The sequence below is a fragment of the Biomphalaria glabrata genome, chromosome 1 (genome assembly GCF_947242115.1).
Source record: "Biomphalaria glabrata chromosome 1, xgBioGlab47.1, whole genome shotgun sequence".
Classification (NCBI taxonomy): domain Eukaryota; kingdom Metazoa; phylum Mollusca; class Gastropoda; family Planorbidae; genus Biomphalaria; species Biomphalaria glabrata.
The window spans coordinates 78,206,688-78,226,691 of record NC_074711.1 but is presented as its reverse complement, the minus strand read 5'-3'; the positions used below and the strand labels follow the sequence as shown (position 1 = coordinate 78,226,691).

General features: G+C 32.1%; 1 protein-coding gene across 2 annotated transcripts in view; it reads left to right on the top strand.

The window, feature by feature from the left end:
* The first annotated feature begins 94 nt into the window (after positions 1-94).
* LOC106078171 (E3 ubiquitin-protein ligase ubr3-like) overlaps positions 95-20,004 on the top strand; it is a 29,973-nt gene continuing 10,063 nt past the window's right edge. For both annotated transcript variants that reach the window (XM_013238962.2, XM_013238961.2), the window contains exons 1-29: positions 95-628; positions 2,921-3,134; positions 4,088-4,230; positions 4,498-4,647; positions 5,291-5,398; positions 5,588-5,721; positions 6,086-6,314; positions 7,193-7,378; positions 7,656-7,789; positions 8,264-8,356; positions 8,558-8,713; positions 8,946-9,074; positions 9,200-9,252; positions 9,416-9,555; positions 10,348-10,496; positions 10,896-10,965; positions 11,085-11,181; positions 11,311-11,458; positions 12,389-12,490; positions 13,102-13,315; positions 13,404-13,644; positions 14,945-15,142; positions 15,257-15,351; positions 15,477-15,626; positions 15,911-16,047; positions 16,443-16,553; positions 17,116-17,310; positions 17,750-17,880; positions 18,057-18,145. In XM_013238962.2, coding sequence (XP_013094416.2) covers positions 298-628; positions 2,921-3,134; positions 4,088-4,230; positions 4,498-4,647; positions 5,291-5,398; positions 5,588-5,721; positions 6,086-6,314; positions 7,193-7,378; positions 7,656-7,789; positions 8,264-8,356; positions 8,558-8,713; positions 8,946-9,074; positions 9,200-9,252; positions 9,416-9,555; positions 10,348-10,496; positions 10,896-10,965; positions 11,085-11,181; positions 11,311-11,458; positions 12,389-12,490; positions 13,102-13,315; positions 13,404-13,644; positions 14,945-15,142; positions 15,257-15,351; positions 15,477-15,626; positions 15,911-16,047; positions 16,443-16,553; positions 17,116-17,310; positions 17,750-17,880; positions 18,057-18,145 — 4,327 coding nt within the window. In that variant the 5' untranslated portion in view covers positions 95-297. The remainder of the gene's footprint in view (positions 629-2,920; positions 3,135-4,087; positions 4,231-4,497; positions 4,648-5,290; positions 5,399-5,587; positions 5,722-6,085; positions 6,315-7,192; positions 7,379-7,655; positions 7,790-8,263; positions 8,357-8,557; positions 8,714-8,945; positions 9,075-9,199; positions 9,253-9,415; positions 9,556-10,347; positions 10,497-10,895; positions 10,966-11,084; positions 11,182-11,310; positions 11,459-12,388; positions 12,491-13,101; positions 13,316-13,403; positions 13,645-14,944; positions 15,143-15,256; positions 15,352-15,476; positions 15,627-15,910; positions 16,048-16,442; positions 16,554-17,115; positions 17,311-17,749; positions 17,881-18,056; positions 18,146-20,004) is intronic.

The following is a 20,004-nucleotide window of genomic DNA, read 5'->3' as shown; positions in this document are numbered from 1 at the left end:
ATATAAATTTAGAAAATTGTTGTTGTTTTTTAATTGTATCTTTTTCTTTTCAAAGTCCATACAAAAAATTTTCGGTAACTTTCGACAGAAAGAGAAACCATTTCTAGATCTATTATTGTTGACAGCTGAAAAACTATGGAATCCTTTAGGAGGTTCAACAGCAACACTTAAAGCAGTGTAGTAAACTAGTCGATATCCAGACTCTAGAATCTAATTCTGAACAGAAAATGTAGATTTATCTTTAGTTTTATTTTTTAAAGTTATCACTTATTCAACGGGCCATACAATCCAGTAGTAATGGCTTCTTCTGGGAATCCTAATAATCAAAGTAATGTCAATGATTCATCAAAAAAATCGCAGTCACAAATCAGTCTCCATTCAAGTGGCAGTGCATCAAGTACCAATACAACTGTTTCTAACTCGATTATGACACTTATGAAACGAGAAAAGCGTGCTGTAGCTGTGTATCTTAAAGAAGAAAGCTCAAAGTCCAACAATACCAAACCACTTAATGATCACTTAGATACTATCCTTGATCCTAACAAACCAATTGATGACTTTGAAAGTATAGATTTTTGCAAATGGATCATAGCAGGAGGGTTAACATTTGAAGATTTTGCCAAAAAAGGTACTAGATCTAATTATAATAGAAGCTGTGTTTTGCTAGACCTCTTTAGTCTTTAGTCATGTCTAACTATAGCACTATAGGCATATAGCCACTAGAGTCACTAGAGGTATTTGTTTCATTACATCATTACATTATCATAGATGATATATTAATAATGGCTTATTTTTATGCATGTATCATGATTTATTAAAGATCTGTCTCACTGCAATTCACTGCTTATTTTTCAGATCCTTTTTAGATAGTATTGTATTTTATCACTAATGATTTAAATCACAAACATAGAGGTTCTACATATGACTCTATTAAATATCAACATCATAAGACTAATAGAAGAGTGACACAAAAAAATAAGAAAAAAGTTGAGAAATGTGAAAACACTGGGAGACTACATAAAGATAACACAAAACATCTTCCCTTGACTTTTGTTGTAAGGGTGATGTGACAGCTCGCATAACCAAATTTCTCCACTTTTCCTGGTCAATAGCTGTTAAAATTTCAAGAGAAAGGTTGGTCCATTCTTTTACATTGTCCAGCCACCTTTTCTTTGGACGACCTTTTCTTCATGCCCCCACCACTGTACCTTTGAAGGATGACTTTTGATACTGTGTAATGGCATACAATATGACCGAACTAGCTCAGCTTTCGTCTCTTCACAGTATTGAGTTCCTCCTTTTTGCCAGCCAGAGTGTTGACTTATAAAAGTACAAACTCATCTTGGTCTTATTTTCCTGGTATCTGATACCCAGCATTTTCCTGTAGCCCTTATTCTTAAAGGCTTGAATTCTTCTTTCAGCCTCAGCATTGAGTGTACAATTTTCACAACCAAGGAGTACAGACCACTAGCGAAGAATACAGTTTTAAATTTACTTGGAAGCAGATGTTACGCTTCAAGATTTTCTGCAGTTTACTCATAACAGCGGATTCCAAACTTAAATGGGTTTTTATCTCCTTATTAATCCTTCTTCTCTTGTTACGTTTATCCTAAGTATTTAAATGAGTCAATTTCTTCTAATGTTTGGACATTCAGCTATATGCAACATCTTGTACTATCTCTACCACAAACTAATATATTTTGCTTTTTTCAGTACTAATTTCTGTTGCCAACTGCTCTAGCAGCAGCATCCAGTTTTAAAGTAAGATCTTGTACATGGTCTGCATTTTCTTCAGTGGGATATATATCATCTGCAAACCTGAGATTGGAAATTTATAGTCTAGCTAGGAATAAATCCTTTTAGATTTTATAATAAGCTCCAAAAAATAAGTTGAAAAGAGCTGGGAGAGAATGTATCCTTCCCACACTCCTTTGGATGTTCTAAAACTTTCTCCAATTCGGTTGTTCAGAAGTACTGAGCTATTCCCATTTTGGTCAAGGGATAATAATAATAAAATGGTAAAAATAATCTTGAGATTAATTATTAATCCTCCCTAACCCTATTACACCAAATAAAACATTATAACTATAGAAAACAAAATATACATTCACACCAGATTGACTAAAAGTTACATGTGAAATGTTTATATCAGATAGTTGAATTGTATTTAATGATTTGATTGCTAGGTGAACAAAGAGTTTTTGTGTCTGTTTGTCTTTGTAATAAATGTCTTGTATCTCTCTTGTGATGGTAAAATCACAAGATGCTAACTCAGAAGGTGTTTTTTTTTTATTTCTTAAGTCTTTTTAGCTTTTTTATGAATGTTTTTTCTCAAACAGTTGCCCTAATTGGGTTTGTTTTCTACTAATGATCATTTATAAGATTTTATGAAGTTTATTTTAATTTTTAATCACAGCTTGAGTAACACACAAATAAATAAAATGTATATTTTAATCAATATCAAAACAGCAGTATCAAAATAAACTTGAGGTACTTAATTTTTTAATAGGTTTAATAGCTGCCTGTAGATTTCAAATAGAGTTCTGGTATGTCAGTATTTTTACTAGTAAAAATATTCTATAGTCTGCTGTTTTTGTTTTAGTGTACTTGACATTTTTTTTATAAAATTTAAAATAGTTTGTCATGGGGTGTTTTCACAGCTATATGGTAAATCATTTATTCTCATAAAACAGATTGCACAACTTTTAGTACCCTCTTAACCATAAGGTTTTTAAATGGAATTTTACAACTTTACTTGTTTTCTTAACCTTTTTAAGGAAAGTAATTGCCAGACCTTATTTCCAATAGAATGTTCTTAGAATTTTTCCTTCCTGTTTTTCTTGTATGTGTTTACCTTTGGTCTGTTAATATTGATAAATTTACAGGCAATTTTGAACAACTTATAAATTTTCTATTTCAGTTAGAGAATATGACAGCTCTGTTATGTGTGGCCTTGTGTGGACTGCAAATTTTGTTGCGTACCGCTGTCGCACGTGTGGGATTTCACCCTGTATGTCCATCTGCTCTGACTGCTTCCAAGCTGGCAACCACGAGGGTCACGACTTCAACATGTTTCGTAGCCAAGCGGGGGGTGCTTGTGATTGTGGAGATTCTAGTGTAATGAGACCTGAAGGGTAATGTTTGAATTTGTCACATTTTGTTTTCTTTTAACTCTTTCTCTCAGTAATTATTTACCACATTCTGGTGGAATCAACGTTGGTATCGTCTGTTAGGAAAGAAAGAGTTAATATCCTTTTTCATGATTTGAGTGTTATGGGGTAAATAGAGAACATGATATATTACATGATAATAATAATAATAATCTTTATTATCAGTGAAGAAATTTGTTTTGCAATTGTAAAAAGTTCCCCTTTCAGACCTTGTGGTCTATAGGGCAGATGATATAAAGGTCATCTGTTTCTGTGGCCTACGGTTTATGAGGGTGTCGTGTAGCCAGCACAATGACCAATCACCTTTACTTTTCCCCAACAAATGTCAGGTACCCATCAGAGCTGGGTGTACTCAGAGGCGCCCAAAGAACCTGAAATTTTAAAATCCCAGTCTTCACCAAGATTCGAACCTGCAACCCCTGGTTTGGAAGCCAAGCACTTTACCGCTCATCCACCTCACCTCCCTTTACAATTGTACATTACAAAAAACAATATATATGATTAGAGCAAAAATTTGTACAATGTTGTGGAAGACATGGCATGCATCTACTTTTCTAGCCTGTTAAACAAAAGTCTGCTCTGTTCAGTCAAGTGTAAAGCATTTTATCACACACTTTACGTTTTTCTTTATGATCTGATTCTTAACTTCTGAGTACATGAATGACAATATTATTATTAAATAATTAAATTTTACAGACATAAGCCTATGAGCTTGCTATGAACTATTTCTATTTAGAAATATGTATATTATTAGTAAATATAGTTAATGTTAAAAAAAGAAACTGTGATGTTTTAACTTGATTTGTGTACATAACCATAACTCTTTTTTTGAAGTAACATCTGTATCATATAAGATAAGATAAGATAAAATGTTTTTATAATATTTTTTTTATGTTGGTATCCAAAATGCTTTTCAGATTTTGCCCACGTCATGGTGAGCACAGAGAAAATAAGTCTGACCCTGAGGCTCCAGCAGAGCTAATGGCAGTTGCTAAAGAAATGGTGCCAAGGTTGTTCATAAGACTCTTATACCATTTACGTGAACAGTTTTTATCTCAAGGTAAATCCTGGCAATATAAAAAGTCTCTAGACTTCTGTAGGGTGTACTATTAATTTTAAAGAAGTATGATATTGGTAGCTTTTTAACTAAAAATGACACTATTATATTTTACACTAGCTATTTTAATGGCAGATTTGGGTTTATTTGCAGAAAGGTTCATTTAATTTATCATGGTTAGATTTCTTGGTTTTTGTTAAGGAAAAAAATAAACACCTGTAAGTTTAATTGTTGGAAAATACAAATTAACTTTTTTATTGTTTATTCTAGTGAGGACTAGTAGGAATTCTTATCATTTGAATATCAATGACTTGGAACATTTTCTGAACTTTATGCAGTCACTTAGTGACATGGGAGCAGCAATGAGAAGAGTTATGGCTCAAGCACTCATAAATCCTTCGCATTATGCAAAATCTACAGGTTAGTAACTTATATTGAAACCTTTCTCTGCCTTATTTATTCTTTTCTATCTTGTTTGCTTTTAAGCTGGCATACAATTAACTTTGTATCTAATAGGTGATATTATTTATAGCTTGAGAAGAGAACACTTTTTTGTAAAGAAGATGAAAAAAAAACTTTGAATGAAAAGTTATTTCATTTTGTTCGGTTTCAAGATAGTTTTGAATTCTAGATTTGTTAAACAAAAGTTTACATTTTCAAGACATGAAGTCATGAAAACAAATATTAAAAAACTTGAGACCTTCATCAATAGTAGCCTATGCCAGATATTGTGAATTAGATGACTTGAAAAGATATATACTGTCAATATTTTGAGAGAACCTAGCAAAAACCAATAGCCAAAGATAATAAATATCAAAAGTGGAGCTGGATAGGACACACCCTGTGAAAACCAACTGGCATATTTCAAGGCAAGCACTAGATTGGAATCCACAAGGAAATAGATAAGTGGGCAGGCCCAAGCAAACCTGGAGGGCTCACAGAAATAAGTCAAGTGATATTAATTTCTTTTTTTTTTTTTTTGGTCATGTTTTGTCTCATACCATCACACTTTAAGTAACAATTATAATATTGTAATATAATATTGGAGCCTTTCAATTTACAGTACGTTCAGATCAAGTTTCAGAAGGTAAAGTGGATAACTACACTGCTTTTAAAGAAATTCTTAATGGCAATGGTCTACGTTATCCACTTCACTTTGACAAGTATAAAGGTAAAATCTATTTTCATGAACTATATTTTTATAGTTATTTCTTTTCACTATTTTTTGTTTTTTTACTACAAATATTTTATTTTTACTGCTCATTGCAACTAAATTTAACTTTTGTTTTTGCTTAAAATTAGTCATTGTGTTTTAGTAATATAGCTGTTAAAAATGAAAGGGTTTGAAATTATTTTGCAGATAAACCTGGCATGTCCCAGAAATTGGATTATAGTACCATCATTGAAGAGCTTGTGTTCTGGGTCATGAGATATGAATTTCCTCAGAGGCTGGTAACTTTCTTACTTGGCCTATTGCCTGATGATTTGTATAAGGTAGGTTTGCATGTATTTTACATAACTACATTAATTCATTATTATTTAATATGCATTAATAAAAATACTGACTTAAATAGTTTTTTGTTTGTTTTTTGTTGAATATCATTTAAATACTACGAATTAAGTGAGACAGATGAAGTCAACATGCTTATATTGACAAAGGCTGGTACGAAGAACTCCTTTTGGGTCAGAAATGATTATTATGTCAACATACTTAGGCAAAGGTCACAAATACACAACTTATAAAAACAAAAGCAAAAAATAATAATTAGACATTGTGGTGCATGTCCTGAGCAGTAGTTTGTAATTTATGTTCTTTTAGCGTAAATTAAAATGTTACAATCATTTTAATCAATAACAGGAAGCATTTGCCAAAGCCTTTGTGAAGCATTATTCCCGTATATCTGTTGTTCTAAGTGATGCCCAAGACAGGTCAACTGTAGCCAACAGGATAGTTCACATCAGTGTTCAGTTATTCAGCAATGAAAATTTGGCAGTACATTTAACAGAAAACCACAATCTCCTTCTAATAATCATTCTAAGTCTTGCCAGCATGATTCAGAGCATAAAAATAGTCAGTTCCTTGGAAGGTAAAAACAAAATTAAGTTTTGGAGTTTAATTAATCTATTTATTTTACTTTTATGGTGATGGCTGTGGCTAGAGTTTCTATATCCGTTTCTTGTTTGAACAGGGTCATACAGCAATGCGATGCTTTAATCAGTATTGTCCTTTTTTTTTATATACATATTAACATTTACTTGCATACTTAGTCCTTATTTCATTTCTATATTCCTAAATGTCAACATCTGGTTTAAAATTCAGACAAATATCCAGGTCATAACAACTTACTACATACATACTACATTCTTTTTTGACAACCTAAATACTGTAAGAAATTGTGTACATTCACACTGTTACAATAGAAATGTGTGGAAATGGAAATAATACACAATAATACACTTTACAATTCAAATTATAAAATAGATTCACAAAAGCAGACTTAACATGAAGATTGAGTGAACAGATTTTCGGACCCCACTATATACATTTTTTCAAACCAAAAGTTCAAGAATATTATCCAACTTCAAATGAATTATCTTCCTTTAAATTTATTCTCCTGTGTAGATATTCAAAACTACTAGTACTTCTTGTTAACATTTTTCTGGCAACATTGATGTGTAAACCACATGATGCACACACTTTCACCTGTGATACTCAGCACAGGTCAAAATTTGCTCTTAGCTGTGCAAAATTAGAACCAAATGGGTATGGACTCTTTCTGCACTGGGCTTGGGATAGTCTGCACCATAGGGGAGCTCAGTCAGGGCACCTCATGCATTTCTAAAGTTCTTTTTTCTATTTGTATATATAACATATCAGTACATATGTTATGTAAAAGTTATTTTTTTTAATGCATTTTTCTTAGTCGTATGTATGTATTAATTAGTCCCTGATCGTCTTGTTTAGATCCTGATCTGAAGTCAAGGTTTCATTGTGTTGTCAATTGTGAACATGAAATAATGAAGGATCACTGTTATTGGCCAGTGGTTAGTGATTTGATCAATGTCCTCTCCCACAGAAAGATTGCACATGTATTTTTAGGAGATTCTGAACTGGTTAATCTCTGGCTTGACCTTTTGAATGACATGCAGGGTAACTTCATGTTTTAACCTTTAAATCACAAGGAATTACAAAATGTTCTTTTGAGTTTGATGCATTGTGTTCTTTTTTAAACTGACATTTTGTAATTAAAGAAATATATTTATTAATTAATGTTTCAGTTTGCTTTTTTTTTTTGTACTTAATTTCTAAAATTTGTATATAGTTAAGATTTAAACATTTCATAAGACAAAACTATATACATAATGATTGTAGAAAGATAAAGACTGCAGTGTAGTGGAATTTACTTATTGTCCAAATTGTCAAACAGGTATGAACCTGAACACTAGAGAACTGAGTCAACATGTGGAATATGAGCCTGACACTTACTATGCTGCTTTCTCTGCCGAGCTCGAGATATCTGCTTCACCTATGTGGTCACTGCTGATGCACTGTCAAACTCCAGTAGGTTGTTTTTTTTAAACACAACTTAAAGGTTAAATATAGATATATTTAATTTTTCTTTGTCCATAAAAAAATAAGTAATGAGTTCAGGGAAAAACTTCTGTCCAACTTGTATTTTTTAAAAGTCATTGCTAGGTTTGAAGAGCTAATGAAAATATAACATACCATTGAAAAAGTAGAGTATAATAAAGGTGCAAATGAAGAAAAGAGTACTAAATGTATGCCACAGATGGTCCTTGTAGCTATTTAAAAGACTGCTCTCTTCCTTGATCACCTAGGTTAAAGACAAAACCATATCCAGTAGAAGCTGTTGTTTTGAGATTGAATGAGTAAGATATGTCTTCCTCTCAAGATGACCTCACTGTGCAAGACCATAAAGCAAAATTACACATTTCAAATATTATATATTAGATATATTGCCCATCTTATCTTTTTCAGTGTTCATTCTAGTAAAATACTTTTTATAATATTTAGGATACCAGACACTATGTTTTAGACATGATCAAATCTGCAACTGTTGCATTGCAAGACTGGTTTGAAGCCATCAACTTTAAGGAAGCTATGAAAGTAAGACAGGGAGTATTTTCTCTTTGTATTAACTCTCTGATTGCATCACAAAGAAATATTTGAACTTGCACATATTTTAGTTGTTTAGTAGTAATGTGTAAGTAGTTTCATTTTAAAATTTTGCTTAACTGTATTTTTTTGGTTTCCAACATATAACAATGTTATAAAATTAAAATAGAAATATTTTACTCTTTATTTTAGCCCAACCCATACCAACTGACCTTCCACATACCACTGCATAGATACCTGGCAACTTTCATAATGACAGCTGTAAAGTATCATGATGTTGACCTTGACTCCATCTTGCCAGATGAGGTAACTCTAAAGAAAATCATGATGCATCCATTACAAATTCAGGTATATGGAATATAATCTTACAGAATTTTTAACATTTTATATATTTAGTTTAATCACTGGATTTGACTTTAACTATTTCATAGTTTTTAATGTTAAATGCCCATATAAAAATTGTATACACATGGTATAATTTTGAGTTTTATTATCAATAAAAGGTGTAGCCTTACTTGAGTCAGATGATGTCAACAATTATAAAGTTTTTAAATTGCATATACATTTGAATATTTTAAAGGTTTGCATGGCACAGATATATGCTGGGATGTGGGTTAGAAACGGAATTCAAATCAAAGGTCAGGCTATGACTTACATTCAGTGTCATTTCTGCTACTCCATGGCAGACGCTGACTTATATCTTCTGCAGGTTTGATTTTTTTTATAACAGATGATATACAAAATAATTAATCACTATTAAAATGTTAATGTTTAATATGTTTAGTTCTTTTTAAATACCATGCCATAAAAAGTATCTTTTTTTAAATGTTTCAGCTGTGTGCTACAAAACTTGACCCTGATTGCTTTATTACTACAGTATTAGACAGGTATATTAGTGACAATGAACTTTTGTCTGTAGATTTGAGTCAATAGTATATTAAATAATCTGGCAAACAATTTTTGTAAAAAGGAAAAGTTAAGATTAATGTTTTACCTTTTATTTTATTTTTTTATATTTTTAATTATCTTTTTATTATAAAAAAAAAATAGGTTTCACATTCTAAATTGGATGTCTTATTCTCCTGAGCCAACACATATTGGTATACTGATGGAACCTGAGCAAGAGTTATCTATGGTAGAGGGTGCTCTAAGCCTCTTTTCAGCTTTAATGGGAATACACACTTATCTAGGTGAGTAAATACATAACTATTTATTTTAACTATATTCTATATACTGTTATAACCCCGCCATGCACACTGCCATCCAAGATAGTGACTAGACTAGGAAGGATGTTGACATTAGAGAAAGAGAACGATTTCCGCCCAAGTCTAGAACCGAGATGAAGATGCTGTGCTCAAGGCAGATGTCCTATGTGTTTGTGATGTCTCCATGTAAATAAACATCTATGTCTCGTTGATTTGCCTCCCTTCAGTTATTACAATACTAACAAAGAGGGCGTAGTGGCTGAGTGGTAAAAGACTAGACTTCCGCACCAAGGGGTCCCAGGCTGGAATCTCGGTGAAGATGGACTTTAAAATTTGTGACCTTTAAGGCACCCCTGAGTCATTGCAACTCTTGCGGGTGCCTGACATTAGTTGGGGAAAATAACGCAGTTGATCATTGTGTTGGCCACATGACACTTGTTAACCATTGATCATAGATGCAGATGACCTTTACATCCTCTGCCCCATGGATTTCAAGGTCTGAAAGGCATACTTTACTTTCTATGTACTAACAAAGTACAACTTAATGTTGAACAAAATTCAAATGTAAGACTTTCAATGAGAAAAAATACAATAATGAATTTATTTTTTTATTAAAGTAATTACCAATGTTTTTATATTTTAAAATCTTTACATCATCTTTGCAAATATTACTACTCTTATTGGGTTTTAAGGTATCTTTGTTTTTTTTTATATTTATTTAGAAAACTTAGATCCTAGTAAAGTATCTGTTGTTTTTTGTGAAATAATGTTTTGAAGGCATAAGTGAAGAGGATCTCATCAGAAAAGAAATGGCTTCACTGTTGTGTATGAATGACAGGCAGCACAGCACGTTGATGGATTTGATGCCAGAAAGGACTGGTGTCAGTGGTCTGGCTAAAGAATTGTTTGAGCCAACACTACAGAAGGTTAGAACTTGACTGTGTTCAAGCTTTTATCTCTTTATCCTAATACAGTAGTAAAGAAAGGGAGCCATAGAGACAGTACTTGTAAATAATGGATTTATAATTATATATTTTATAATATTATTATATCATTATATAATATTATAATTAAATGGCATCATTTTCAAAAAAATGTTTACTTGTTTTTATTAAACAACTTCTTAAAATATAATTACACCTTTCAAAATGATCAAAGTTAATATTTTATTTTCAACACTTGTTTAAGCAAATAGAGGGGCTATTAGATTAATTGGCATTTGTATATACTGCAATATTTGGGTTTAAATAAATCTGCAATCTTAAAAGTTCAAACATAGTAATGTTTGTGCTTGACTTTTATAAAGATATAATTGTCTATTTTAGTTGGCAGAATATAAAGCACCTAATTTTGAGGCTGGTGGAGGCCTACAACAGGGAACATATGTTCCTAAAGGTAACTTTTCTTTTTTTTAACTCCTTTATTCAAACTTTTGATATTAATCAAATTGTAAAATGTCTTTTTAATAACTTGAATTACTTATTGCTTTGAAACAACCTTTATTTTGTATACAGCTGAGGTCTGGGAGAAAGACTTTGATCCAGTCCACGTTTCACAAAGAGCAATATATCGTCGAGATATGCAGTCAGCAATGGATCGTTACACAGAGTAGTATGTTTCATTTTATTAAATATTAATATTGCTAACTTTTCTACAAGTAACTTCACACCATTTTAATACATATGTTATAATCTAAATTTGAGCCAATGCTGTTATGATGGAAAAAATCCTTTTCTCCAGTTTGAGAACCCATAAAGGTTATAAGAGAAAGACAACTCCTTGGCCTCCATTTAAAATTGAAGACAACATGCACCACAGCTACGCTGGTATTTACAGACTACTCAACTGCAAGAGTATGCATGCATTTTTGTTTACAGTATTGCACAAGGTAAAGTGATATTTGACCTTTGCACTCTTTCAATTTTTAGCTTGATGTTTTTGCATAATATGCTGAAATAAAATAATATTTTTGAATCGTAGCTAAATATTTATAATTCTTTGGCTTTATGGTTTATTTTATCGACTTAATCATTTCTTTTGTAAATAGTTTAAGTTTTGTATTTGCCGTTACCAAGTGTTCTCACATATGGAAGAAAAAGGGAGGGGGGGGGGGGGTAAATGTATAATGAGAATTGCTATTGGATTGGTGAGGTAAAGTCCTTATTAATACCATTGAATAAGTCATTTTTACAATTCCTCTTCTTAGCTTGCAACTTGCTTTAACTATTTTTCCTAAAATTTGACAGTTAATGTATATTTGGGAAAAGGTTACACTGGGAAAACTAGGTTGACTTATAATTTTTTAAAAATATTATCTTCTAAAATGAAATTTGGTCTAGACAATCTTTATCTTGAACAGACATTTTAAATATGGTACTCTGAGTTGATTTAATACATTCACTTCACCAGAATTTTTCTTAGTGGAGAGGGAAAATAGGGTCAGAGTTCCTTTTTTTTTTTTTTTTTTTTAAATCTATCATTCATTAATTATTCCCATTGTTTTTGTTTTTTTTAAATAAACTAGCTTCATAAAGGAGGTATTGTCTTTTTAAGAATAACTTTTTTTTTGTTCCTTGTTGAAATCAAAGTTATGTACAACTTCCTGGATAATAAACTTGATAATTCTTATCCAAAATGATCATATCTGTTTCTATCAAATATCTTAAAGAACCAGATGAGACATTGCTCAGTTTGTTACATGGACAAAAATAATAGATACAGCGAAAAGCAAACAGATATATATGTCTTAATTTCTGACTTGAAGCACATAATGTAAGAAATATATTTGATTAAAGCATGTCTCAATTGTTTCAAACAGGCTTTAACACGAGACAAAAATCTCCCAGAGGCTATTTTGTTTCATGCTGTACATCTTCTAGAATTGTGTTTACATTTTGCTCCCAAAACTTTTCCTAACAGGGTAAGTCATGGCAACTTTCTTCTTTCTATCAACTTTGAATGGTCTGAAACAGACACAAAATAGAGCAATGAGATTCATAACAAATGAATATTCATATTTGACTAGAGTAACACCTTAGTAAAATCACTAAATTTAGAAAGCCTTCAGGATTGAAGACTCAAAAGTAAAGTAGCAATTATACATAAAACACTGAACCATAATCTTTAAATACAAAAACAAAATTTAATAAAATACTCAGAAAGACACAAAGATAAAGGCACATTCCTCATTCAATATGCTAGGACAAATTTGTACAAATACTCTGCTATTAGAGCATGAAATGGGTTGCCTGAGCTAGCCAGGAAAACCAGTGACTTGGCAGAATTTAGTTCACTGGTTAATATGCATGACTAAATGCATGACGCATAGGACATAATCATCGTCTTTTTTAAGTAACATCTATATTATATAAGTTAAGATTATCTGTATTTACAATTGACTTGAATATCATTGGAGCTTAAGACATCAGTTCTATAGGAATCCTTTTTAATATCTTTTAAAACATAGTCCTGTCAAATCTGATTTTTAATAAATAAAAAGCCAAACTATAAGTAATCTCTCCTGAACTTCAGATCCCTGGTTTATCATTACAAGTTCAAGATGGTCAGTTAGACAAGTGGTATGGAACATCAGACATCAAGGCAAATGCTTGCGACATTATTAGTGAAGTAATTGTGCCAATCCCAGTGACAGAGGAAGAGATCCGAGCTAGCGGCATAACTGCTGATGACATGGACACATCAACACTAGAAGAGATGTTTCAACTTCAACCATCTGTTGTGTCATGTAGGTTGACTCATTAATATACTGGGTAACTGATTGGTTTCAACTTCTATTGTTCATGTTGGCCTAATTTTCATTCATCTGTTTTCAGCATCTACTGGCCCGATTACTTCAGCTCAACTAGGTCAAATGCCTTCCCTGGCCATGGTATCTCTACCTGCTCTAGACTCTTTTTTGCCCCACCCACCACCAGCGTCAACCAAGCCTGCCACAAAAAGATTTGAGAGTAGAGGGGTAGCCACAGCTCAGTTTGTTTCCAAGAAAATAACAGTGAAGGAAAGTCTCATCTCAGTTCTAATTAAGCTGCACACAAAGACTGGTGGTGTAGCCAGGTAATGCTTTAGTTGTATAATCTCTATTAATGAAGCTGCACCTAAAGACTGGTGACATATTCTGGTAAGGCTGAAGTTGAAAAATCCCTTTAATATGGAAGTGCAGCTAAAGACTGGTGACATAGTAAGATAATGCTTTAGTTGTATCTTCTTATTGTTAATGAAGATGTGACCTAGCCATGTATTGCTGAGACTGTATTGGAATAGTGTGTGAAATGAAAATCATCATGAAGTTTTAAGCAACCAATCAACTAGCACTATTAATCACAGGAGGTTTAGCCTAGCCTTGAACTTTGTTTACAATGAAGAATATAAACAAATATGACTTTATTCACTTATATCTTCTACTTTTCTTCTCATCTGGCTAAAAATAACTCGTAAAACCTCATCAGGTAAATCAAGTAAATATTGAACTGAGAAAAACTATATAAGGAAAGGTGAAGCTAGATTCTAGTTTGAATATTGGTATCCTAAGATATAACTATACTTATTTTAATTATTCTGTTTGTATATTATTCTATATATTATTCTAAAAATCATTGTTATGCTTGTTCATCACATTCCAGTCCTCTCACCTTACTAAACATGTTAAAAATTTTTTTTTATAGTGAATGTAAAATTTTTGGACAGTCAACATATTTTTTAAAAAATTACTCTTGTATAGCGCATGCTACTTGTATAGCGCATGCTATATCATGCATGCTGTATCATTCTCAGCGCACACTGATCCAATCTCTTTTGTGGACCCTTGAGGGAGGTTTGTATCTTATGGAAGGTTTCTGTGGGGTTTAGATTTTCAGTCTGGATTCAAACTCTAGCCCCCTTGCTAAATAGCAGAGAAGTTTATGCTATTCAGCCACACATCCCACATTATTATTTGTATTATTATATTAATTCTTTTTGTCAAATAAGAGGAAGAGATAGCTGAATGCTGGAGTACTCAGCTGCTGATCAGACTCAGGTTTTTTAAGGTCTAGGTAAAATGTTTAACTTGGGGAAAAAGACCAGAACTGAAATCTATTGCGCTTTTAAGCACTGAATTAGGCCAGCTTTACTTTACCAGAACTGTGGGTATTTAGTGTCCTTATAATATTTGAAATATTTGCTAGATATATTGATGTTAATTCCAAAAAGAAAAAGTAATTTAATTAATTTTTTTTTTTACTTTCCACTTCTGATATTGCTTTATCTGACCATTAAATGTCTAGGGTTACTATTACTGTTTATTTTATACCACTACTTTTAACTCATGTTTAAGAAACAATGTTTCTACTGTATTACAATCATTTATAACTTACAGTTACAAACCCAAGACGCAGTCACCTTCTAATGTTAACACGATTTTGGAAGGAGGAGATGCCCAGCTATACATTGCCCGTTTTCTTGATCGCCTCTATACGGCAAGCACTGCTGCATCTCGTGTCATTGATGAGACTTGCCGTGCTCTAAATATGACAAAAGTGAAAGCTGGTCCTTCAGAAACAGAGAAAGACAGCAAGTAGGTCAAAGTTTGACAATCTTAAAATTTTTTCAAGATACCTTTTGCATAGTGCCAATAATTAATTGGTCTTTGCTCACGTATAATAATAAATGTTTCAAAAATACTTTGCAGACGTCGTAAAGCTTGGAATAGACAGCAAAAACTGATGGCAGAATTTGCTTCTAAACAGAAAGCTTTTATGGAGCAAGCAATGGAAGAAGAGACAGGTCTCTATTGATTTATCATTTCTTTTAACTTAACTTTCTATATTTTTTCAAGAAGAAATTCAGTACCTTGTATCAGCATTCTAGACATTGCACTCAAATGTTACTCATCATGTCTATTTAATTAGAGAAACAAGAGCCTAGTTTAGCTTCTGCTAGTTCAGAGCAAGAGGAAAGCCTTCCCAGCAAACTCTATGACTGTGTTATATGCAATCAGTCTACGCCATCTACTGGAGAAAAACCTATTGGGCTGGTTGTTTTCTTACAAGCTTCTAGTGGTAAAAAACTATTTTACCTTTGTGTATCTACTTAGAATGTATTATTTTGAAATTGTTTAAGAATTGATACCTTTTTTTTCGTCCATTAATTTTCAGTTACAGTTTTTTTTTTCTTTTACATTATTGCAATAAAAGCATTATTTTTATTAGCACATTATTTTCAGCAATCAAAAAAAAAAATATTGAAATTTAGTTTCTTTAGGTAATAGTGACTATCTTTTTAAAATGATATTTCTTGAAAATTAGTTTGAATTTAAAGTGTTTACTAACCTCTAAATCTCCAGTACTTGGCCACCGTCAACAGTCTAATCAAGAACATGTTTTAAGTATGTCAGACTCCCAAGTCCAGTGGCACAGAAAAACTTCTTGTGGCAAAGTCAATAAAAAGAAACTTGAGATCTTGCAAAAAAATTTTGAAGGGGTTAGACTACTATTTGTTTTTTTATAGAAAGTTAAGTTTTAACAGATTTTTTTAGGTTTAAAAAAAAAAGACATTCATTTGATTTATTAAATTTATTTTCTTTATGTAATTTGTGAGAGGAGGAGAAGTTGTTGGTTGGATTGAGGTGATTGCAGCATTATGTAAACATTTCTCTCATCTAGTTCAGTTTGAATCTAATTAGAACCTTGTGTTGTTTTTTCTTAATGTTCTCTTTAAATAAATAATTTGAATTTTCATTACTATCCAGAAAATGTTTTGATGGAAATACTTTTAAAAAACAACAAATTTTGTAATGTTGTAAATATTGTCTTTTTATTTCATTTAATGAACTTTGTCTTGTTTTGTAAGAATATTTCTTTGTTTTCTATGACTAGAAATCTTGTGAGGTGTCAGTCAACATTGGATGGGAAGGTGGAGTGGTGGCCCAAACCTGTGGACACTACCTTCACCTGGACTGTCATAAATCTTACTTGGATTCTCTTAGAGTGAGTTGTGGGATTTGTAATAAATTCTTTAAATTTATATTTTGGCCATCTCTTCTCTTTATTGTGAGACTGCAACATTCAACAAATTGTATTTAAAACTTCCATAAAATTGACATGGTTAAGTTTACATCATCACTTTATTGAGTAGGTCAATGAACCTTTCTAAAAATAAAATGTTTTTCCAATCCTCATGAATGAAATAATATTTTTTTTAGAAATTCACAGTTTATTAAGTTTACACCAAGTGCCATGGTTTATTTAGTTTTTCTGTATTATATAATGACTATAGATACAAACTAAAGTTATGAAACTTAAAGAAATAAGTATAGTGGTTTTAAGACAAAATATAATTGTCTCCATGTTCTACAATATACAGATGAAAATAGTTAATATAATGACTTTAATTTACCATTTAATTAGAAAGATTACCTAATTCACATTATAAGTTGGTGTTTTAAAAAAGTTTCAAAGTCTAGTATGCCAACTTTAGAAGAGTAAGCCAATACAGTGTAAAATAAATCAAGTAGCTTTGGAAATATGTTTTCCTTTTTTTTTGTTAAAGAACCAAAACCATGCTGAGGTCTTGGCTGTGAACAAGAGGGAGTACTGGTGTCCTCTCTGTCGCCAACTATCTAACTCTGTCATACCCATGGTACCCGATGAGAGTATGACTATGTTAGTTAAACCCCTTCCTAAAGATGAGAAGGAAATGGTTGCAGACATTGCAGAGATGATGATAAAAAGAAGAATCACTCGAGTAAGTTCAACTGGCATATTAGTTAGCATATTATTTACATATTTTAAGTCATGTCGTTGTTGTTGCTTCAGTCATAATTAACTTTTGGATTTTTTAAAATGAAATTGTTTCAATGTTTTTATTAGGATAAACTGTAGATTTTCTTTCTTCACTTCATATAACTTTTATTCGTAAGGACAGAAATGTTATTAGTAAATATATTTCGAGTATAATATTGCTCTACCAAAATAAAGTTCTGATGTCTCTGTAGTCAATGAGGATATATCAAGTACAAAGATACTTAGCTACTTTTACCATAGCCAGGAAACTACAAGGACCCAAAATCTTGAAGCTTCTAAGAGCTTTACCACCTATTCCACCATCTCCTGTTCTACATCGCATGTTTTATCAAGAGTACAATGACCTTTATCTCATCTTCATTTTTACTCTGATCTTCTAGGATCATGCCATGAATCGAGCTATGGGCACTGTAATGGAAGACCTGACAAATATCACTTATCCCAACTATCGGGCCTTCTCAGCCACTCGTAACCCTGAGAGTGTGTTATTATTTATATGCTCTGTTGCCAGGTTGGTAAATCAACTTGATTTTAACTGAAGACTAACATAATAAATTATGTGTGAAATTGGTCATCTGTATGAAATGTGACTTTTTTTTTTTAACAGTCAATTAAAAAAAGTTTTTTCTATGGCTGTCTACAAACTCTTGAAATTTAATTACTATAAGTTGTTCATGTATTTTTAAGGATAAATTTAGAAGTGGAATTACTACAGATGGGAGGAAAGCTAAATGATGTACAGCCGCCAACTAAAACTAAAAATCAGAATTGCTTCTGTGAGTAGACTTGTGTATTTTATAATCTTATTTTTAGTACATGTACAAGTATTATTAAATTGATTTTGTATAGTACATCATTCATGCTATAAGCGTGTTCAGTGCAAGAGTGGACCTGTGCAGGGAAGGAGGCATCTTAGAAAAGGTTTCCATGCTGCCTCTGCAAACACAAATCTACTAAGACTGGATTCGAACTTGAGCCCCTTTGATAGACAAGTAGACAACATAGAAGATATAGTAGTACAAGAAAATGGAATTCAAAAACTATTAGCCAACACCAAACCAAATAAAGCTTCTGGACCTGATGGTATTCCAGCTAGATTACTCAAAGAACTAAGTAATGAGCTAGCCCCAGTGTTCAAAATACTCTTTCAGGCTTCACTTAACCAGGGCAGAGTACCAAAGGACTGGAAAGAAGCTAATGTCACCCCCCTATTTAAAAAAGGAGAAAAATCTGACCCAGGAAACTACAGACCAGTATCACTTACCAGCATCACATGTAAAATCCTAGAACACATAATATGTAGCAACATCATAAACCACTTAGACAAACATAATGTCCTCACACCATACCAACATGGCTTTAGGAAATATAGATCATGTGAAACACAACTAATAGGACTAATTGATGATTTTTCAAAAGGTTTAGATAATAGCGAACAAATAGATGCTATCTTACTAGATTTTTCTAAGGCTTTTGACAAAGTTCACCACCATAGTTTGCTTAAAAAATTAAAATATTTCGGCATTAATGGTCCACTGCATCAGTGGATTAAAGACTTTCTGATAGGGAGAGAACAAACTGTAATAATAAATGGCTCTAAATCAACACCGATAACAGTAAACTCAGGTGTACCTCATGGAACAGTCTTGGGTCCACTACTATTTTTAATTTACATAAATGATTTACCAAATTGCATTACTTCAGGAACAAAAGTCAGATTATTTGCAGACGATTGCATAATATATAGAACAATAAAAACAACACAAGACACAGATATTTTACAAAGAGAATTAGATGAATTACAGAAATGGGAATCAAATGGAGCATGTCTTTCCACCCAGAAAAATGTCAGTTGTTAAGAGTAACAAAAAAACTAAAACAAATTAATTCCACTTATCTTATTCATGGCAAACCAGTAACACAGACAAAAAACGCAAAATACCTAGGTGTTATAATAAATGAAAAACTGTCATGGAATCCACATATTGATGAAACTACAAAAAAATCAAACAAAGCATTAGGATTTATTAAAAGAAATTTCTATAAATCAAATAAGAACATAAAACTAAAATGTTATTTAACCTTGGTTAGGCCAATAATAGAATATGCATCCTCTGTTTGGGACCCCTCAACTCAAGAAAACATTAAGAAACTAGAACAGACACAAAATAGAGCAGTGCGATTCATAACAAACGAATATTCACATTTGACTAGAGTAACACCTTTAGTAAAATCACTAAATTTAGAAAGCCTTCAGGACAGAAGGCTCAAAAGTAAAGTAGCAATAATACATAAAACACTGAACCATAATCTTCAAATACAAAAACAAAATTTAATAAAATACTCTGAAAGACACAAAGATAAAGGCACATTCCTCGTCCCATATGCTAGGACAAATTTGTACAAATACTCCTTCTTCCCTAGTGCTATTAGAGCATGGAATGGGTTGCCTGAGCTAGCCAGGAAAACCAGTGACTTGGCAGAATTTAAGTCATTGGTTAATATGCATGACTAAATGCATGACGCGTAGGACGTAATCATCTTCTTTTTTGAAGTAACGTCTGTATTATATAAGATAAGATAAGATAGGTAGCCAAGTGGATTTAGCATCTCAGTCACACATCCCACATTCTTT